Source organism: Aotus nancymaae, unplaced genomic scaffold, assembly GCF_030222135.1.
Source record: "Aotus nancymaae isolate 86718 unplaced genomic scaffold, 86718_ANA_hifiasm-v0.15.2.pri h1tg000003l, whole genome shotgun sequence".
Classification (NCBI taxonomy): domain Eukaryota; kingdom Metazoa; phylum Chordata; class Mammalia; order Primates; family Aotidae; genus Aotus; species Aotus nancymaae.
The window spans coordinates 70,800,496-70,816,940 of NW_026988414.1; the positions used below are offsets into that span (position 1 = coordinate 70,800,496).

General features: G+C 48.7%; 1 protein-coding gene across 7 annotated transcripts in view; it reads right to left on the minus strand.

Annotated features, from left to right (window-relative positions):
* PKM (pyruvate kinase M1/2) overlaps positions 1 to 16,445 on the minus strand; it is a 37,364-nt gene continuing 20,919 nt past the window's right edge. For 4 of the 7 annotated variants that reach the window (XM_064382247.1, XM_064382253.1, XM_064382244.1 and 1 more), the window contains 8 exons: positions 11,170 to 11,301; positions 10,461 to 10,647; positions 9,493 to 9,763; positions 8,032 to 8,182; positions 7,637 to 7,789; positions 3,999 to 4,165; positions 1,448 to 1,629; positions 1 to 746 (listed from right to left, as the gene is read on the minus strand). In XM_064382247.1, the coding sequence (XP_064238317.1) occupies positions 640 to 746; positions 1,448 to 1,629; positions 3,999 to 4,165; positions 7,637 to 7,789; positions 8,032 to 8,182; positions 9,493 to 9,763; positions 10,461 to 10,647; positions 11,170 to 11,301 (1,350 nt within the window). In that variant the 3' untranslated portion in view covers positions 1 to 639. Of the gene's footprint in view, positions 747 to 1,447; positions 1,630 to 3,430; positions 3,598 to 3,998; positions 4,166 to 7,636; positions 7,790 to 8,031; positions 8,183 to 9,492; positions 9,764 to 10,460; positions 10,648 to 11,169; positions 11,302 to 16,445 lie in introns of all 7 variants that reach the window. The other 3 variants (XM_064382255.1, XM_064382251.1, XM_064382262.1) reach the window with 1 other exon arrangement.

Below are 16,445 nucleotides of genomic sequence, written 5' to 3' on the forward strand. Positions count from 1 at the left end.
GGTGCTTCAGCTGTTGTTTATTGACATACAGGTAGGCCCTATAGCAACAGGCCTGGAGGCGCTGCAGTAGTGGGGGAAAATGGAAGGTGGAGTGTTTGCTGCAGGACAGCTGAGTGGAGGGCGGGGACAGGTGGGGACAGGTGTGAAGTGCGGGGACACGTGAACTGCGGAGGCCCAGGAGGTTGGGGAAGCAAGTAAGGGCCAGGGCCAGAGTTGGCTTAAATGGAACAACTGCTCTGTGCGCTAAGGCCCCTAACTCTCGCTGGCTGTTTCCCGACCCCAGACCAGGGTTGGGAGTCCTCTGGGCATCCATTTTCTAAAGTAACTGAACAGAGTACACACAGGAAAGGAAGCTGTCACCCTCTTGCCATCTGGCTCCTGGGGCTGCCAGTCCGGCATTCCTCCTCCTTCCCTTGACTGGGTGGGGCCGCATGATGGGTAGCCAGGCTCTGAGCTGTCCCACCAGAGCAGGCTGTAAACACAGCCGTGTTTCAGCGAGGCGTCTATCTTCTTCTCTGGTGTCCCAGCCCACCAGTGCCACGTTACAGCCCAGAGTGAGCTCTACAAGCGTTGCTGGCCTAATGGATGGGTTGGGGGAAGGGGGTGGGACAGGGGCTGGAGGAGGGGCTCTGGGGTCTATCACGGCACAGGAACAACACGCATGGTGTTGGTGAAGCCGGAGCCAGGGCGCCACCCGGTCAGCACAATGACCACATCTCCCTTCTTGAAGAAGCCTCGGGCCTTGCCTGGAGGAAGAGAAGGGGGAGGTTGGTGAGTAAAAGCCAAGCCAGGAAGGGTCTACACCTGGGTAGCTGCCCCAAACCTGAGCACTGAACTAGGCTGGCTGACCACTACTTCCTCAAACCACAAGGTGGCGCCAAACCCACAGCCCAGGCAAACAGGAGGGAGGCCGTGAAATTTCCTTATCACTCAGATGGTAGGGTTGGCAAGGACCTTTGGACATCATTCACTTTATCCTCGAGAGGGTGCAAAGCCTAGCCCAAGGTCAGAGCTAGCTGTTTCCTGTCATCCGATGATACCCTACCTTACACGGGGACAATGCCACATCAGTACATAATCTGTATGCCACCCACAGTACAGGAGCTCTAGCCAATTTTATTTAAAAACAAAAATTCTCAGTAATGAGCAAATGCCAAAGAATGGACAATTTTTCTTTGGGCCCTAGACTAGAAAAGAAGAGGGACTGAACCGCTCAGCCCTACAACTCAAAGGACCCTTTTCCTTCCTGGGCTCAGCCTAGGACTTCAGGGAATGAGAGATTCAGAAAACATTCCCAATGAGGGAGAGGAGCAGTCAGCTGGGCCTCTTGCCCCTCCAAGATCTGCAAGTTCCCCTTTCTATTCCCCAAATTTCAACGTCCCAGAGAAGCCAATGCTCAAGCAGCCCCAAACCCCACCAGGCTCTAGCCCCTGCTCCAACCACGTACCGACATTCATGGCCAAGTTCACCCGGAGGTCTACGTCCTCAGCCCAGGCCTCCTGGACAGGGTCCTTACACAGCACAGGGAAGATGCCACGGTACAGGTGAGCCTGACGAGCTGTCTGGGGATTCCGTGTCACAGCAATGATGGGGGCACGTGGGCGGTATCTGGCCACCTGGTGAGCAGACCTGAGATGGGAAGGGGGACAGACAGACAGAAATGACCATTACATGGGCCCCCAGGAAACACCTCAGGGTGTTCAAACAGCTCACCCTCTCATCCAGCTCACTGTGCCAGCCTGAGGGCTCTGGCCACTTCAGTCTCTGCTCCCTAGGACCCCTCCCGAGGCTTGGGCAGCCCCTCATCCTATATCCTCTATAGCATGCTAAGCTACCATTTGGCCTCTACCTGTATTCCACAGGCCAGAAGCCCAGGATCATCTTGACCCGGGCAAGGTCAGCCTCACCCACTTACCCCACAGCTCAGGGTTGGCAGAACTCCTCCTACACCCTGAACTCTGACACAGAGAGGCAGCCCTGGCCCAGTGTCACAGCACTCATTCTTCTCGCTGCCAGTGACAACTACGAGCCAAGTAGCATGTGCGTAGCACCTGACTCCTGACATCTGCAAAGAGCAGGAGCAGAGCTGACCCCGCCCCCTAAGGAATCAGTATCAGGCTTCTCTACTTAGTGCCTTCTCCCTGCCCCACATGGCCCTTAGCTCCTGAAACAGCCCTAGCAACTGGGCTGTTAAGGACCCAGAGTCAAATCTGAGTAAGTGAGGCTTAGAAATCTAGGTGCTACTCAGCAGGCAAGAACAGGAAATGGGAAGGTTGGTGCAGGAGCAGCTCTGCCTGCCAAACCTCCTCTGGAAGGCAGGGGACCCTTCTGAAGCCCCTCTGCCAGGCACTTTCTTAAACACTGACACTGCACACTTGTAGCTGCAGATGTGTCTCAGGAGCTGGGGAGGGGCACCTGATGGGAAGTTATGAGGACACTCAAGAGGTGTCAGGGAAACTTAAGCCACATCACAGCAGAGAAGTCCCTGCACATCACGCTTGGCCTCCATGCAAGGCCTTCAGAGGGAAGCAACTGCTGAGGCCAGGACCAGCTAAGTGAAACCCCAGAAGACTAGAGCTTAAAATAGCCAAACAGCAAGAACTAGACCTTTTAAGAAAGGTCAACCCTACTGGTTGGAGCTGTTTAGCCAAGACTGAGAGGCTGGAGCCCTCTGCTGAGATCATCTGCACAGCGCTTGTGTCCTGGTTCTCTGGGCTGCCCACGCCCGTCTGCTGCTCCTCAGTGCGTGGGCACTGCCTGTTTGCTCCTCTCTCTTCCAGGAAACCCTCACTGCCCTCTGGGCAGTGACAAGGAGCATACTCCCTGACCAGGAGAGTGAAGGACATTAACTCAATGTCCTGGGCAAGGAAAGGATCCCAAGCTGGAGGCCCAGCACAGGCCACACAGTCCTCAGCCTGGCTGCCTGACCCTACAGAATGTCAGCCAAAATAGCAAAGCAACTTCTCCCGAGCTGGAAACCAACTGTCTTGAGAGCTCAGAAACAGGAGGGACTAGAGTGCCAAATGGACACACAGTAAGCAGCATTTAAATTCATCTTCCCAACTGAATTTTTAAAGAGAACATAGTAACTGGAACAAGCAAAAGTGGTTATCTTTTACTATTTTAGAGGACTAGATTTTCAATATCACATAACCATGTGTAGTCAGCCTGTGCACTATTATGTAATAAATCTCCAGTGTAAACTTGCTTTTGATCCAAATGTTCTGACACTCCTTATGAGTGCTGCCTGGAGTCCGTTGGGCCCAGGGAAGGGGCTCTGCTCACTCCTTCCCTGCAGGTCCAGGCAGCAGGCAGAGGGGTCTTACCTTGGCTCAGCGCCACCCGAGCACTGTTCAATGCACTGCTCCCAGGACCCCAAGGAGAGGTGCCACTGAGCAGGGCATCCCAGGGAGCTGCTACCGCCTCCTACCTGCCAGACTTGGTGAGGACGATTATGGCCCCACTGCAGCACTTGAAGGAGGCCTCCACGGCACCCACGGCGGTGGCTTCTGTGGGGTCGCTGGTAATGGGCGCCAGGCGGCGGAGTTCCTCAAATAATTGCAAGTGGTAGATGGCAGCCTCTGCCTCACGGGCAATCTAGGGGAGCAACATTCGTCCAAAGGGACGAGAGGGGGACAGAGCTTTGTCAGAGCTTTGTCACAAAAGGAGAGGGAAGGGAAGAGTCACCCGGACAGCTGGTGAGGAACATGTTCCTGGGGACAAAGGCCAAGAGAAGCCCAATCACTGGAGATTCTGAGCTGAGCCAAGATCAAGACTCTACAGGAACCAGTCCTTCATCAGGTGCCTGTGACATCTGCTGTGCCTACTGAGCCACAGGACCCTTTGGTCCTGCCTACCATGACCTCCCTGGCTGTGTTCCTACAGACGAGAAGAGGCTCTGTGCCCAGATGCCAAGTTGGGCCTGGCTGTCTTCTCCTAGAGCAGCTGGAGCAAGAGGCTGGTTATCCTAACAGTGTTACCTGCCCTTAGGGCCCTACCTGCCAGACTCCGTCAGAACTATCAAAGCTGCCGCTAAACACTTATAAGAAGCCTCCACGCTGCCCATGCCCATGGCTTCCATGAGGTCTGTGGAGTGACTTGAGGCTCGCACAAGTTCTTCAAACAGCTTGCGGTGGAACATGGCTGCCTCAGCCTCACGAGCTATCTGTAAGGTTTAGGGGAAGAGGGGGCAAGGAAGAGGGAAGGAGGAGGAAAAAAAAACGAGACACAACACATGGGAAGACAGAATGGGGAATTAATCAGAGAGGAAGGTAACCTCAGGTTAATTGGCTAAATCTGTCCTTTGGGCAGATGCAGAGGTAGGGTGATGGAAGTCCAACTGCTTCAGGGGGTGCTGCCACTTCCCTTCCAATACAGGGGACACTGGGTCTTCCATTCTGGAAGGATTTTTTGATTGGGGTGGAGGAAGACAATCTGGCAGTAGGCTCTAGCACCCTGGCACGGAAACATGCCCAGGCTGGGCCCACGCCACTCCCTGGCAGAGGACTTGACCACGCTGCCTCATGATACAGCTTACAGGAAGGAACAGGCCCTCCCTCCTCACATGGCTGTCTGGTTAGGCAAAGACTCCCGCCCAGCCTCCATGTGTGCATGGAGTGAGCACTCACTTGGCTTCAGGCACAGGGATGCACTGAGCCTTTCCAATGGCCTGCCATGGAAACGGACTGAGCAGCGCTGGAAAGCTGGGATCAAAGCCAAAGCGAGGCAGCTCAACTGAGTTCTAAGCAGGAGAATGGAAAACTTGGGCTAACTTGTGAGAGGCACACTGAACAGCCATGTGAAGAGACAGATGCCTGTAGAAGCATGCAGGTATGTTTAATAAGACACTTGATTAAAATCTAATGATTGAAACAGTCATGAGAAAGCCACTGAGTTATTTATAGACCACTTGCTCAGATAAGACCAAAAATCAGAAAGAAAAATATAAGCTTTAGAGGATTACAATGCAATCACCAGCCTCTTAGTAAATGATGGGTGAGGGAGGAATTGGTAATACCCCCTCATGAATTTCACAGTAGAAGCAGATGTGCGGCAGGATTTACTAGGTTAAAGGCATTCATTCTGTAAGAATGGAATGCATGCAGCCCAGAGGACAGGGGACATGAACAGGAAACAGAGCCATACCTGGTACTGCTTAGTTATGGGTCATTAACTGCATCAGTTAGACACAGGAGAAAGCAGGGAACAGTTAAGGGGAGGAACTGTCGGGCAGTGTTAACTGGTGACACAGAAAGGAGAGGTCTAGCCACCTGGAGGGGCAGCTGCAGCCTGGCCCAGACCTGTAACTTATCTTCTGAGCAGTGCCATGCAATCCAAGCCTTGCAGCTCTAAGGTATCTATCTGTTCACAGGAAACACCAGGGTATGGAGGAAAGGACATGGAATTTAGAACCTGAGCCTGGATCTTAAGTCTCTAACCCCACTGACAGGCTCCAAATGGAGAACTGTTCTCATCTCCTGCTAGACAGAGCATGATGTTGCAGGAGGGAAGACTGGCTTTGGTTTCAGCAGGCTGGGATTCAAACCTAGACTTTATTAGCCATATGACCCTCATCTATAAATGGAGGTGATGGTAGTTAGGAAGATTATATCCATGTACGCAGAGACTTATCAGACATTTAATAATAACAGCAGTGAATATTTAATGCTAAGGCTATAAACATATCTAATCCATTTTACAGAGGAGATCTTGAGAGTTACATGACTTGCTCAAAGACACTTTAAAGTCCTCACATTCTATGCAGTGACTTCATGGTTCAGTAAATCTAAGTAAAGATCAGCCCCTATCCCACCTTTGAGGCCATGAAGTCACATAATTTAAGTAAGAGAATTAGAGAGAGGGGATGTGTGGAGAGACCCAGAAAGGCAGCCACTTTAGTGGTGACTGGTTCAAGGCGCACTGTCTCCTGGGAAACCTTCCTACCATGGGGCAATTGTGAGACTGCACCAAGAATATCTAAGCATCAGAACAGCAATCACATCACACAAACGGTGAGGCGTCAGCCAGGGTCAGGCTACGTTAAGTGGACCTGGGAGAGAGACTGCTCTCTACCAATTTTTTTATGTTTTGTTCTTTTTTGTTTGGGTTCTTTTTTGAGGCAGGGTGCCACTTTGTCACCTAGGCTGGTACCATCTTGGCTCACTGCAACCTCAACTTCCTGGGTTCAAGTGATCCTCCTTCCCCAGCACCACCCGAGTAGCTGGGACTACAGGTATGCACCACCAGGTCCAGCTAGCTAACTTTTGAATTTTTAGTAGTGACGGGGTTTTGCCATGTTGCCCAGGCTGGTTGGTCTCCTGAGCTCAAGCAATCTGTCTACCTTGGCCTCCTAAAGTACTGACATTATAGGTATAAGCCACCATCCCTGGCCTCTACCAATTTCAAAATGGGGAAGCCCACTAAAGATGCTGATGACAAGCCAGAAAATATCCTCAGTCTATGAATTCAGTTTGCCACTGAAAGAGCATTTAATAGAAATGACATGTCTTCTCTGGAAGCTGTTTAAGCCCAGTAACAGGACACATAGTGAAAAAGGAAAGGAAGATGCCCAGACCAGGTGGGTGGTTTTTTTTCGGGGGAGGGGTGGTATTTTAAACTTGGGGGCTTATAGGGGCTGGTCTTTCACTGGTGAGAAAGGGAATAGAAAGGCTGAAGAAAAACCATGTCCGGATAAAGTGTAAGTTCAGAGCCTGACCTAAGACTACTGGGAGAAAGTTAATTTCTAGCACTCGTTTTACCAGACCTATGTAACCCTGATCAGAGATCCCCGAGTTAGCTCTGCAGTAAGTTCCACAGCTGGAACAGACAGGGGAGAGGGAGCAAGCCTCCAATCCTGAGCAGCGGCCAGGCGGTCGACACGACAAGCTGGAAGAGCCTGAAGAACAAGCTCTCAGAGGAGAAAGGGAAACAGCCTCTACAACTCCTCCACACGCTCAGTCCAGGACCACCTGGGTCAGCCACCCTCCCTCCTCTCTGTCGCCCTGCCACCAGTCACTCAACCCAGCTTTTTGGTCTGGAGTAAGAGCAGCAGCTGCACTCTAATGGCACAGCAAAGCAAATCTCCCTCACAGGCACCATGCAAGGCCAGCACAGGCAGCTCAGTGCAGGCAACAGCCTCCAGAGCAGGTCCACAGAGGGCCCCTAGGGGAGCACCTGTCTGTGGGATGGGGGGGAATTGAAACGAAGAGGGCAGCTGGGAGCAGGAGCCCCTGGCCCTTTTCAGAATAGGGCAAAGGTACTCAGAACCTCTGACTCTGAGGAAGAGGTACAAGACCTCCTTTCACTACAGAAGTATCCCAGGACTTAAGCCACGGAAGGATTCACAACCTTGAAGTCGGACGTGAAATGAACTGTGTGGTGTCCAATGAAGGGAGGATGCCTCCAGAGCAGAAGGAAATGGAGGAGTAGAGGTGTGGGCATGAATGCAGAACAGGAAAAATAAAAAATAAAAAAGCCACATCCACCTCCACCCCCACCCTCTTGCTGCTGTGACTTGGAGGATAATGAAAGATTGTGCATAAAGGATGCAGAAGCCTAAAAAGCTCTGCACCAGAGCTTGCCTCCATCCCAGGCCCAGCCTGAAGCCCAGGGGATGGCGCAGGCCCTGAGAACTCACCAGGTGCTGCATGCGCACCGCCTCCAGAGGATAGTCCCCTTTGGCTGTCTCTCCAGACAGCATGATACAGTCAGCTCCATCCAGGACTGCATTGGCCACATCACTGCCCTCAGCCCGGGTGGGGCGGGGCTTCTTGATCATGCTCTCCAGCATCTGGGAGGGGACAGAGCATTAATGAGATGTGGCTTAGGCTGTCTTCAGAGACAAATGACAGTGAGTTGATCCTCTGGATAGTGAGGAGGTGAACAGAGCATGGCTTTCTGTAGGTGCATGGGGGAGGGAGATATCTGTGTGTTACGTGAGATAGTTCCATGGGAAGAGATCAGACAGCCTCCAGAGCTTTCCCATTCAAAACTGTGAGTGTGCACAGAATGTGGGGAAGGGTGGGCACATGCCTGAGTGGCACAGATGACAGGCTTCCCAGCTCGGTTGCACCGCCCAATCATCATCTTCTGAGCAAGGAAGACCTTCTCTGCAGGAATTTCAATGCCTAGATCACCACGAGCCACCATGATCCCATCACTGGCCTCCAGGATTTCATCAAACCTGATGGACAAAGTGAGGTAGAAAGAAGTTATATAGAACAGGGACCACAAGGTATGGCGGTAGACAGGACGTTTCCCTGGGCCCTAACTTAGATGTCCTTGTTCCAGGACAGACATCTATGATACCATCATGGGTGCACACAGATGCCAGGGCACTCCAGCTACCTTAGTCCCCCACAGTGGGCCAACAATTCTGTCTGCTGGGCTTCAACAATATGGATACTTGACTGATGGAAGAAAAGGGGAGAGGGCAAGGTCTCTTCCAAATCCCATGGGCTTATTCCCAGGGTCTCCTCTCCAAATCCCATGCATCTGAGGTGTCTCTCCAGAACCTCCATTCTCCAATCAGCACTTCAAGACAGGGAACCCGAGGCCTGCTGACTGTTTCCACCACAAAGATCCCTGGCCTCATCTAGCCCACTCCAACCTGCTGAAAGCAAGAGGGAATGTGGCTTTGCCTGGCCTAGGGCCAAGTTCAGCTAGCCCATGGCTTATCAGGATGGCAAAGGGGAAGGCCCCAAATTGCCTGGTACAGAGGATATCTACACAAAGCTAAGACAGTAAGGCCACTACAGTGGGTACATAGGGTTGCTCCCCTCCCCTCCCCAAAGCGCACTCCCCAAGAGTAGGTCTAGCATCTTAGCAGTGCTGAGTTGTGTTCCAGCAGGAAGCCAAAGAGGAACAGATGGCCATGTTCACTGGGCTCTACCTCGTGAGCACTGGCAAGAAGGGTAAGCTAAGTTGGGGCAATGTGAACCTGGAAAAGAACCACACATCTTCCTGTGGGAGTAGAATGGACCATACCAGAGTTAGCCTGATCACTGAGCCAGCAGCTGCTTTCTAAGTGAAGACCAGGCCATAAGCTTCAGCATGGACACCATGCCCTGAACTGCGACATGGCCCTCCCCAGGGAGGGCCAAAAAGAGCCCCTTCTTAAGTGTCTGCTGTCACCTTTCCCCATGGTCCCCCCGTTCCAGCAAACACTGGTTGTGTTTCTGATCAGGAACAGAGCATCATGACTCCTGATCCTGCGAGCAGTGACCCTGTTCTCTCAAACGTTGGTCCCTGGGCTCAGGGAACAATGTCAAGCTGGCAGCATCTCAATCACCAGGAAAGCTTTTTTTTTTTTTTTTTTTTAAACCAATGCCTTCTACTCTGCTAAGATATTCTGATTCGGTGGGTTTGGAAGAGGATTGGGAGTCTACATTCTGATGGGTAGGGGGCCAGGGCTGGGAATCCAGACATTCACAGGATGCACCATGCCCTTCAGAGAGCTGTGCTGGGACTTGAGCAGGGACAATGGGGACTTGCCTCCGAACCCCCTCATGATTCTCGATTTTGCTGATTATCTTGATGTTCTTTCCCTTCTCTCCCAGGACCTTCCTCACTTCATGGACATCAGCTGCCTTGCGGATGAATGACGCAAACACCATATCGACATCCTGCTCGACCCCAAACTTCAGGTCCTGGATGTCCTTCTCTGACACAGCAGGCAAGTCCACAGCAGCCCCAGGAAGGTTCACACCCTTCTTGCTGCCCAAGGAGCCACCATTTTCCACCTCCGTCACCAGGAAGTCAGCACCTGTGCGAAAAGGAGTAGGCAGGGGAGCGGAGCACTGAGGGCACTGCTCAACAGGAAGCAGGTGCCTTTCCCCCAAGTACGGTGAGCTGGGAAGTGGCACATCATGGGTGCTGGAGCCGTTTACCAGCGTTGAAACCCCACTCCACTAACTGTGTAATCCTAGGCAAGCCACTTAACCTCTCTGTACCTCAGTTTCCTCAACTATAAATCAGGATAATCAAGATTGTTTCGACTTTGGGAGGCCAAGGCAGGTGGATCACCTGAGGTCAGGAGCTCGAGACAAGCCTGGCCAACATGGCGAAACCCCGTCTCTCCTAAAAATACAAATAAATTAGCCAGGCAAGGTGCCTCTAATCCCAGCTACTCGGGAGGCTGAGATAGGAGAATTCTAGAACCCCAGGGGCAGAGGTTGCAGTGAGCCAAGATTGGGCCACTGCACTCCAGCCTGGGCAACAGTGAGACTCTGTCTCAAAAAAAAAAAAAAAAAAAATTTCCTATGTTCTCCAAAACCAGAAGAATGTTAACTATGCTGGATTAAAGTCTGTCTTTGAGGATAAATGAGTTATAAAAGGGATTTCTCAGAACACACAGACTCAATCTTGCTGCCAGCCAACCAAGCTTCCCATCTTCCTTGTGTCAAAGAACTTTAGAGACAGGAGACGGTTTTAGACAACCGGACCCCAACTCCCATCCGTACCTTTCTGCTTCACCTGGAGAGAAATAAGCCCATCATCCACGTAGATCTTGCTGCCCACTTCCACCACCTTGCAGATGTTCTTGTAGTCCAGCCACAGGATGTTCTCGTCACACTTTTCCATGTAGGCGTTATCCAGTGTGATTTTGAGAGTGGCTCCCTTCTTCAGCTCTACCTCTGCGGTGCCGCTCTAGGGACCAGAGAGTAAGTAAGAGTCAAAACTGGAGATGCCAGCAGCAGCATCACCCCGGCAGGAATGGAAAAGCTCTTTCCTTCAAGGAACAATGCTCAAGTCTCCATTAAAAGTAATATAGTTTTTTGCACTTATTCTCTAACTCAATATACTTAAAGGAAATAACCCAAGAAAAAAAGATAATGTTTCAGTTATGCTAAGAAAAAGATACAAAGGGATGGCTCCCCAAGTTAGAAAGCCTAAAGTTTAGGGGTTTTTTTTTTTTTGTTGTTGTTGTTGTTGTTAAGTTTAGATTTTTAGGGTAAAAATGAAAAAGGTTCCTTTGTGGTACCATTTCCTAGCAAAGTAGATCAAATTAACATTGTTTACAGTGATGAATAAATCCTCATTTGTAGACCTCAACTCCTCTGCAGTTCTCCATAGTGCTGGGATGAAACACAACATCCCAGCACTTCAGAGGACACGTCTCTGGCACCTGCTGCCTACTGAGCCTCCCTGTCACTCTCCCAGAATACTCACGCCCTTGATGAGGCCAGTTCGGATCTCAGGTCCTTTAGTGTCCAGAGCCACAGCAACGGGCCGGTAGAGGATGGGGTCAGAAGCAAAGCTTTCCGTGGCTGCGCGCACATTCTTGATGGTCTCCGCATGGTACTGGGGTAAAGGAAGGAAGATGACAAGCCTGCTCCACATTAGGATCCAGCTCCAATTCCCCTGCCCAGGAGCCAAAGCTGATCACTTAGCAAAGGCCTGTGGATGTCTTAGAGGTCCATCTCCATCCTCAGCATGATCCATGCACTGAGAACTTCTCTACCTGATTAATCCAACCTTCTCAGCTTCCACACACTTCTACTATAGCACTAATTCACCCTAAGGGCAAATCTTTGAAACCTGGGTGGCAAATTTCAGAATATCACCACCCAAACCCATTAGGGTATGGGTGCAAATACATCTCATCATAAAAGCAGCTGTGTCCCTGGGGCTGTTCTTTTTTCCCTAAGACTCATCAAATACCCTCAGCAAATAAAGCTGATAAACAGGGCAAAAAGCCTAGGACTTGTGTTTGGATAAGGCTGGTTTGGCAATCAATGTCACAATTTGATAGATGTGGTAATGCTGAGAGCATTTCCTCTATTGATTCCAACTACAATCCAAACTTTGAAGTTATTGACTTAAGCTAACAGTGGCCCAAGCTAAACAATTCATTGCTAAGGTCACACAGACCTGGTTTTCTCAATCACTTTCTAGATTCTGATTACAGAGGAGGAAAGGTGGTCATATGCCTTTCTCTAAATGAACTACTCTTTATTATTCCTTGCTTGCAACAAATCCTGGCTTCAATCTCTTTTCTTAAGCTGCTCTTCCTTTCCATTTGCCATTTTGTTTGTTAAAGCGCAATGGCTCATGCCTGTAAACCAAACATTTTGGGAGGCTAAGGTGGGAGGATAGCTTGGGCCCATGAGTTTTGAGATGAGCCTGGGCAACATGGCGAAACCCCATCTCTACTGAAAATACAAAAATTAGCTGGGCGTGGTGGTGCGTGACTTTAGTCCCAGCTACTTGGGAGGCTAAGGCAGGAGAATTGCTTGAACCCAGGAGGTGGAGGTTGTAGTGAGCTGAGACTGCACCACTGCACTTCAGCCTGGGCAAGAGTGAGACTCTGTCTCCGAAAAAAAAAGAATAAAATAGAAATAGAAATAGTTGTTTTAAAGGGTTAGGTGGTGCCTTTCCTTCGGAGTTAGTGTGAGGAGTAAAATAATATATGAATTATTTAGGACAGAGTCAAGTACATGGTAATAATTTAATAAATGTTACCTATTATGATCATCTTATAATGTAAGACTCAGGTGTACTGAATCTTCCACTATAGCTGTGGCTTTATTGGGACGTTATCATGTGGTAAAGAGTTCCATTTATCAATGCTATCCTGCAGAAGGTCTTAAATTTAGGTTGTTTAAAAGTCAACCTTAACTCTACTTAATCCCATTGTAGAATTTTGTGCTCCTAGAATAAAATCCGCTTGGTCATGGATTCCTTTCCATCGCTGCTGGATTTGGATTATTAAAGTCTGTTTTCTGCAGCTGAGACTGGTCTAGCACACTAACTGTTAGTACTAACCTGCCTGGTTTTGGTACTGTCCTTGTCCGATCTCAGTATCAGGGTATGCTGGTTTCAAAGGACACAGTGGAAAAATTTCTGTATTTCTCTAGGCTTTGGAAGAGTGTAAAAAACAATTTAACTGGGCCGGGCGCGGTGGCTCAAGCCTGTAATCCCAGCACTTTGGGAGGCCGAGGCGGGTGGATCACGAGGTCGAGAGATCGAGACCATCCTGGTCAACATGGTGAAACCCCGTCTCTACTAATACAAAAAAATTAGCTGGGCACGGTGGCGCGTGCCTGTAATCCCAGCTACTCAGGAGGCTGAGGCAGGAGAATTGCCTGAACCCAGGAGGCGGAGGTTGCGGTGAGCCGAGATCGCGCCATTGCACTCCAGCCTGGGTAACAAGAGCGAGACTCCGTCTCAAAAAAAAAAAAAAAAAAAAAAAAAAAACAATTTAACTGAACTTTGAAGTGGAGACAATTCAGCCACTAAGATCATTTGGACTTAGTGTTCTGAGGTGAGCCAGATCTTAGTCACTTTTTTAACTTTTTTTTTTTTTTGAGATGGAGTCTCACTCTGTCACACAGGCTGGAGTGCAGTGACATGATCTTGGCTCACTGCAGCCTCCACCTCCCAGGTTGAAGCAATTCTCCTGCCTCAGCCTCCCGAGTAGCTGCGACTGTAGGCATGTGCCACCATACCCTGCCAATGTTTGTATTTTTTGTAGAGATGGGGCTTCACCATGTTGGCCAGGCTAGTCTCAAACTCCTGACCTAAAGTGATCTGCCCGCCTTGGTCTCCCAAAGTGCTGGGATTATGGGTGTGAGCCACCACACCTAGCCCACTTTTTCAACTTCTTACGGTCATTGGTCTATTCTATCTTTTGAGTATTTATCTTCTCTTGGAAAATAGCCAATGTCATCTCTCTTTATAGGAATTAGTTATAAGTTTTTCTTGACTTTTAAAATCTCTAATGTGTAGAAAATATTCTATTTTCTATTCATACTCTTATTTGCACATCCTCGCATTCTTCACTTGGCTTCCCAGAACTTTCTATTTTACTATTTTTTCCCACAGTCAGCTCTTAGCTTAATTTGTCAAATTTATTTTCATTTCACCGAGCTATAATCTTACAAAATTAATTTTTCTTCACCCTTTTTAGGGTTTCCCCACTTAGTGTTCTGAGTTAAATATTTATTTCATTTACCTTGAAATCTGTGCTTTCTAAAGTAAGTACACTTCAGTTTTCTTGACTTTGTCCTTAATTTCCAGTAAAAAATTATATCAGAGAATGTGTCTATATCTACTTCATGAAACTTGAGGGTTTTCTTTGTGACCTAATATATTTTTGTAACCATGGGAGTTTCATGCCCACATGCATTTTTGGTCTTGGGGATGTAAAATCATGTATTATAAACATAACAATTACTAGGTATATTATTCAAATCCACGTCATATATAATAATCTCTTAGAGCATCTCTGGGAGGTGTACTGAGTCGTCCACTACAGCTGTGGCTTTGTTGGGATGTTATCATGTGGTAAAGAGTTCCATCCATTAATGGTATCCTGTGGAAGGCTCTATATTTAGGTTGTTTAAAAGTCATTATTTTTAGGCCAGGTACAGTGGCTTACGCCTGTAATCCAAGCATTTTGGGAGGCCAAGGCCAGCAGATCATTTGAGGTCAGGAGTTCAAGATCAGCCTGGCCAACAAGGTGAAACCCTGTCCCTACTAAAATACAAAAATTAGCCAGGCATGGTGGCAGGTGCCTGTAATCTCAGCTATTCGGGACGCTGAGGCAGGAAAATCTCTCAAACCCAGGAGGCAGAGGTTGCAGTGAGCCAAGATCATGCCACTGCACTCCAGCCTAAGTGACAGAGTGAGACTCCCTCTCAAAATGAATTAAAAAAATGAATACAAAAAAAGTAAATATTTCTGGCCAACATGGCATAAGGAACCACATGTTCGGCAAGAATGCATCTTGTCCATGTGAACTGAAGGCTGAAGACTAGCTGCCAAAGCTGTCAAGAGGCTGGGCACAGTGGCTCACCTGAGGTCAGGAGTTCAAGACCAGCCTGGCCAACATGGCAAAATTGTCTCTACTAAAAATATAAAAAAATTAGCCAGACGTGGTGGCACAGGTCTGTAATCCCAGCTACTCGGGAGGCTGAGGCATGAGAATTGCTTGAACCTGAGAGGCAGAGGTTGTGGTAAGCTGAATCACACCAGTGCATTCCAGTCTGGACAACAGAGCAAGACTCTGTCTCGAAAAAAAAAAAAAAAAAGCTGTTAAAAAATCAGATGCAGACATTTGATGTCCCTTTGTCAGTGAGGGGGAAGACACTAATCTCAATGTTCTGCTCAGAAGAACATTTAAAATCGTCAGGAGGCCAGGCGCAGTGGCTCATGCCTGTAATCCCAGCACTTTGGGAGGCCAAGGCGGGTAGATCACGAGGTCAAGAGATTGAGACCATCCTGGTCAACAAGATGAAACCCCATCTCTACTAAAAATACAAAAAAATTAGCTGGGCACAGTGGCTCTTGCCTGTAATCCCAGCTACTCAGGAGGCTGAGGCGGGAGAATTGCCTGAACCCAGGAGGCGGAGGTTGCGGTGAGCCGAGATCGCGCCATTGCATGCACTCCAGCCTGGGTAACAAGAGCGAAACTCCGTCTCAAAAATAATAATAATAAAATAAAAAATAAAAAAATAAAATCGTCAGGAACTGGAAAAGTACGTCCCAGCCCCTAGTCAAAGATGCATATGAAACAAGAACCCTGAGGTATGGTCAGACTGAAACTGTTTACATTACATTATATAAGTTAGAATAATTTCAGATCCGTTTCCAAGCCCTGAGCCCAGGGACAACCTCATCTTGGTCTAAAACTTCAAAATAAACCCACACGAGGCACTTCTTTAAAAAATAAAAATAAAAAAATCTTAATTATAATCTGGGAATAGGAGTGAAAGCAGAGACAATCTCCAAAAGCCTCTTGAAGTTTAAAAAACCAAAATCGGAGCCAGCTCTCATCCAGCAGGTGCAGCAGATTTCACTCACCCTTGCCATTTCAGAGCTGTGTGGTGTTATTTTACTGGATGGAAGGAACCATAAAGCCTACTTAAAGGTCAGCTTCTTAAAAATCTATTTCTGCTCCCTCTGCACACAGGAGCCCATGGCAGACTACAGCAGCAGGGATCAATAGTGAACAGGCCTCCGCCGTTGTCTTCAGCTCTCTCTCTAAGCTAAACTAATACTTGTAGTAATTCTCAGTGACTCCTGCTAAGGACCCCTTGCTTTCGGAAAACTACAGAATTTTCCAAAAGTTACAGGGACATGTCTTAACCTGCGTGATAATGTCTACTGGACTTGGTCAGGTCTCTATGACATTTAGGGGCCAGCCACTAGCCAGGCCATAGGCTGTTTATGAACATGGGTTAGGGAATCTATGATGAAGAGTCTCATGTTTCCCGAAAGGAGGAATTCACCTCTTGGATTGCATTTCCCAAAGGCTTTATTTTTAGTCTAAACTTAATACCAACTTCCAAATGCCAGAGGGCAACCACTGTAAGACACTTGACCTTACAGAGTAGCATCTTCTTTACTCTCAACAGGAAACACAGAAGCCAAGACAGGGTCACAGTTTACCTCTTCTGTGATTCCCCTTATCAGTGCCATTATGAAATCCCATGATCTATGAT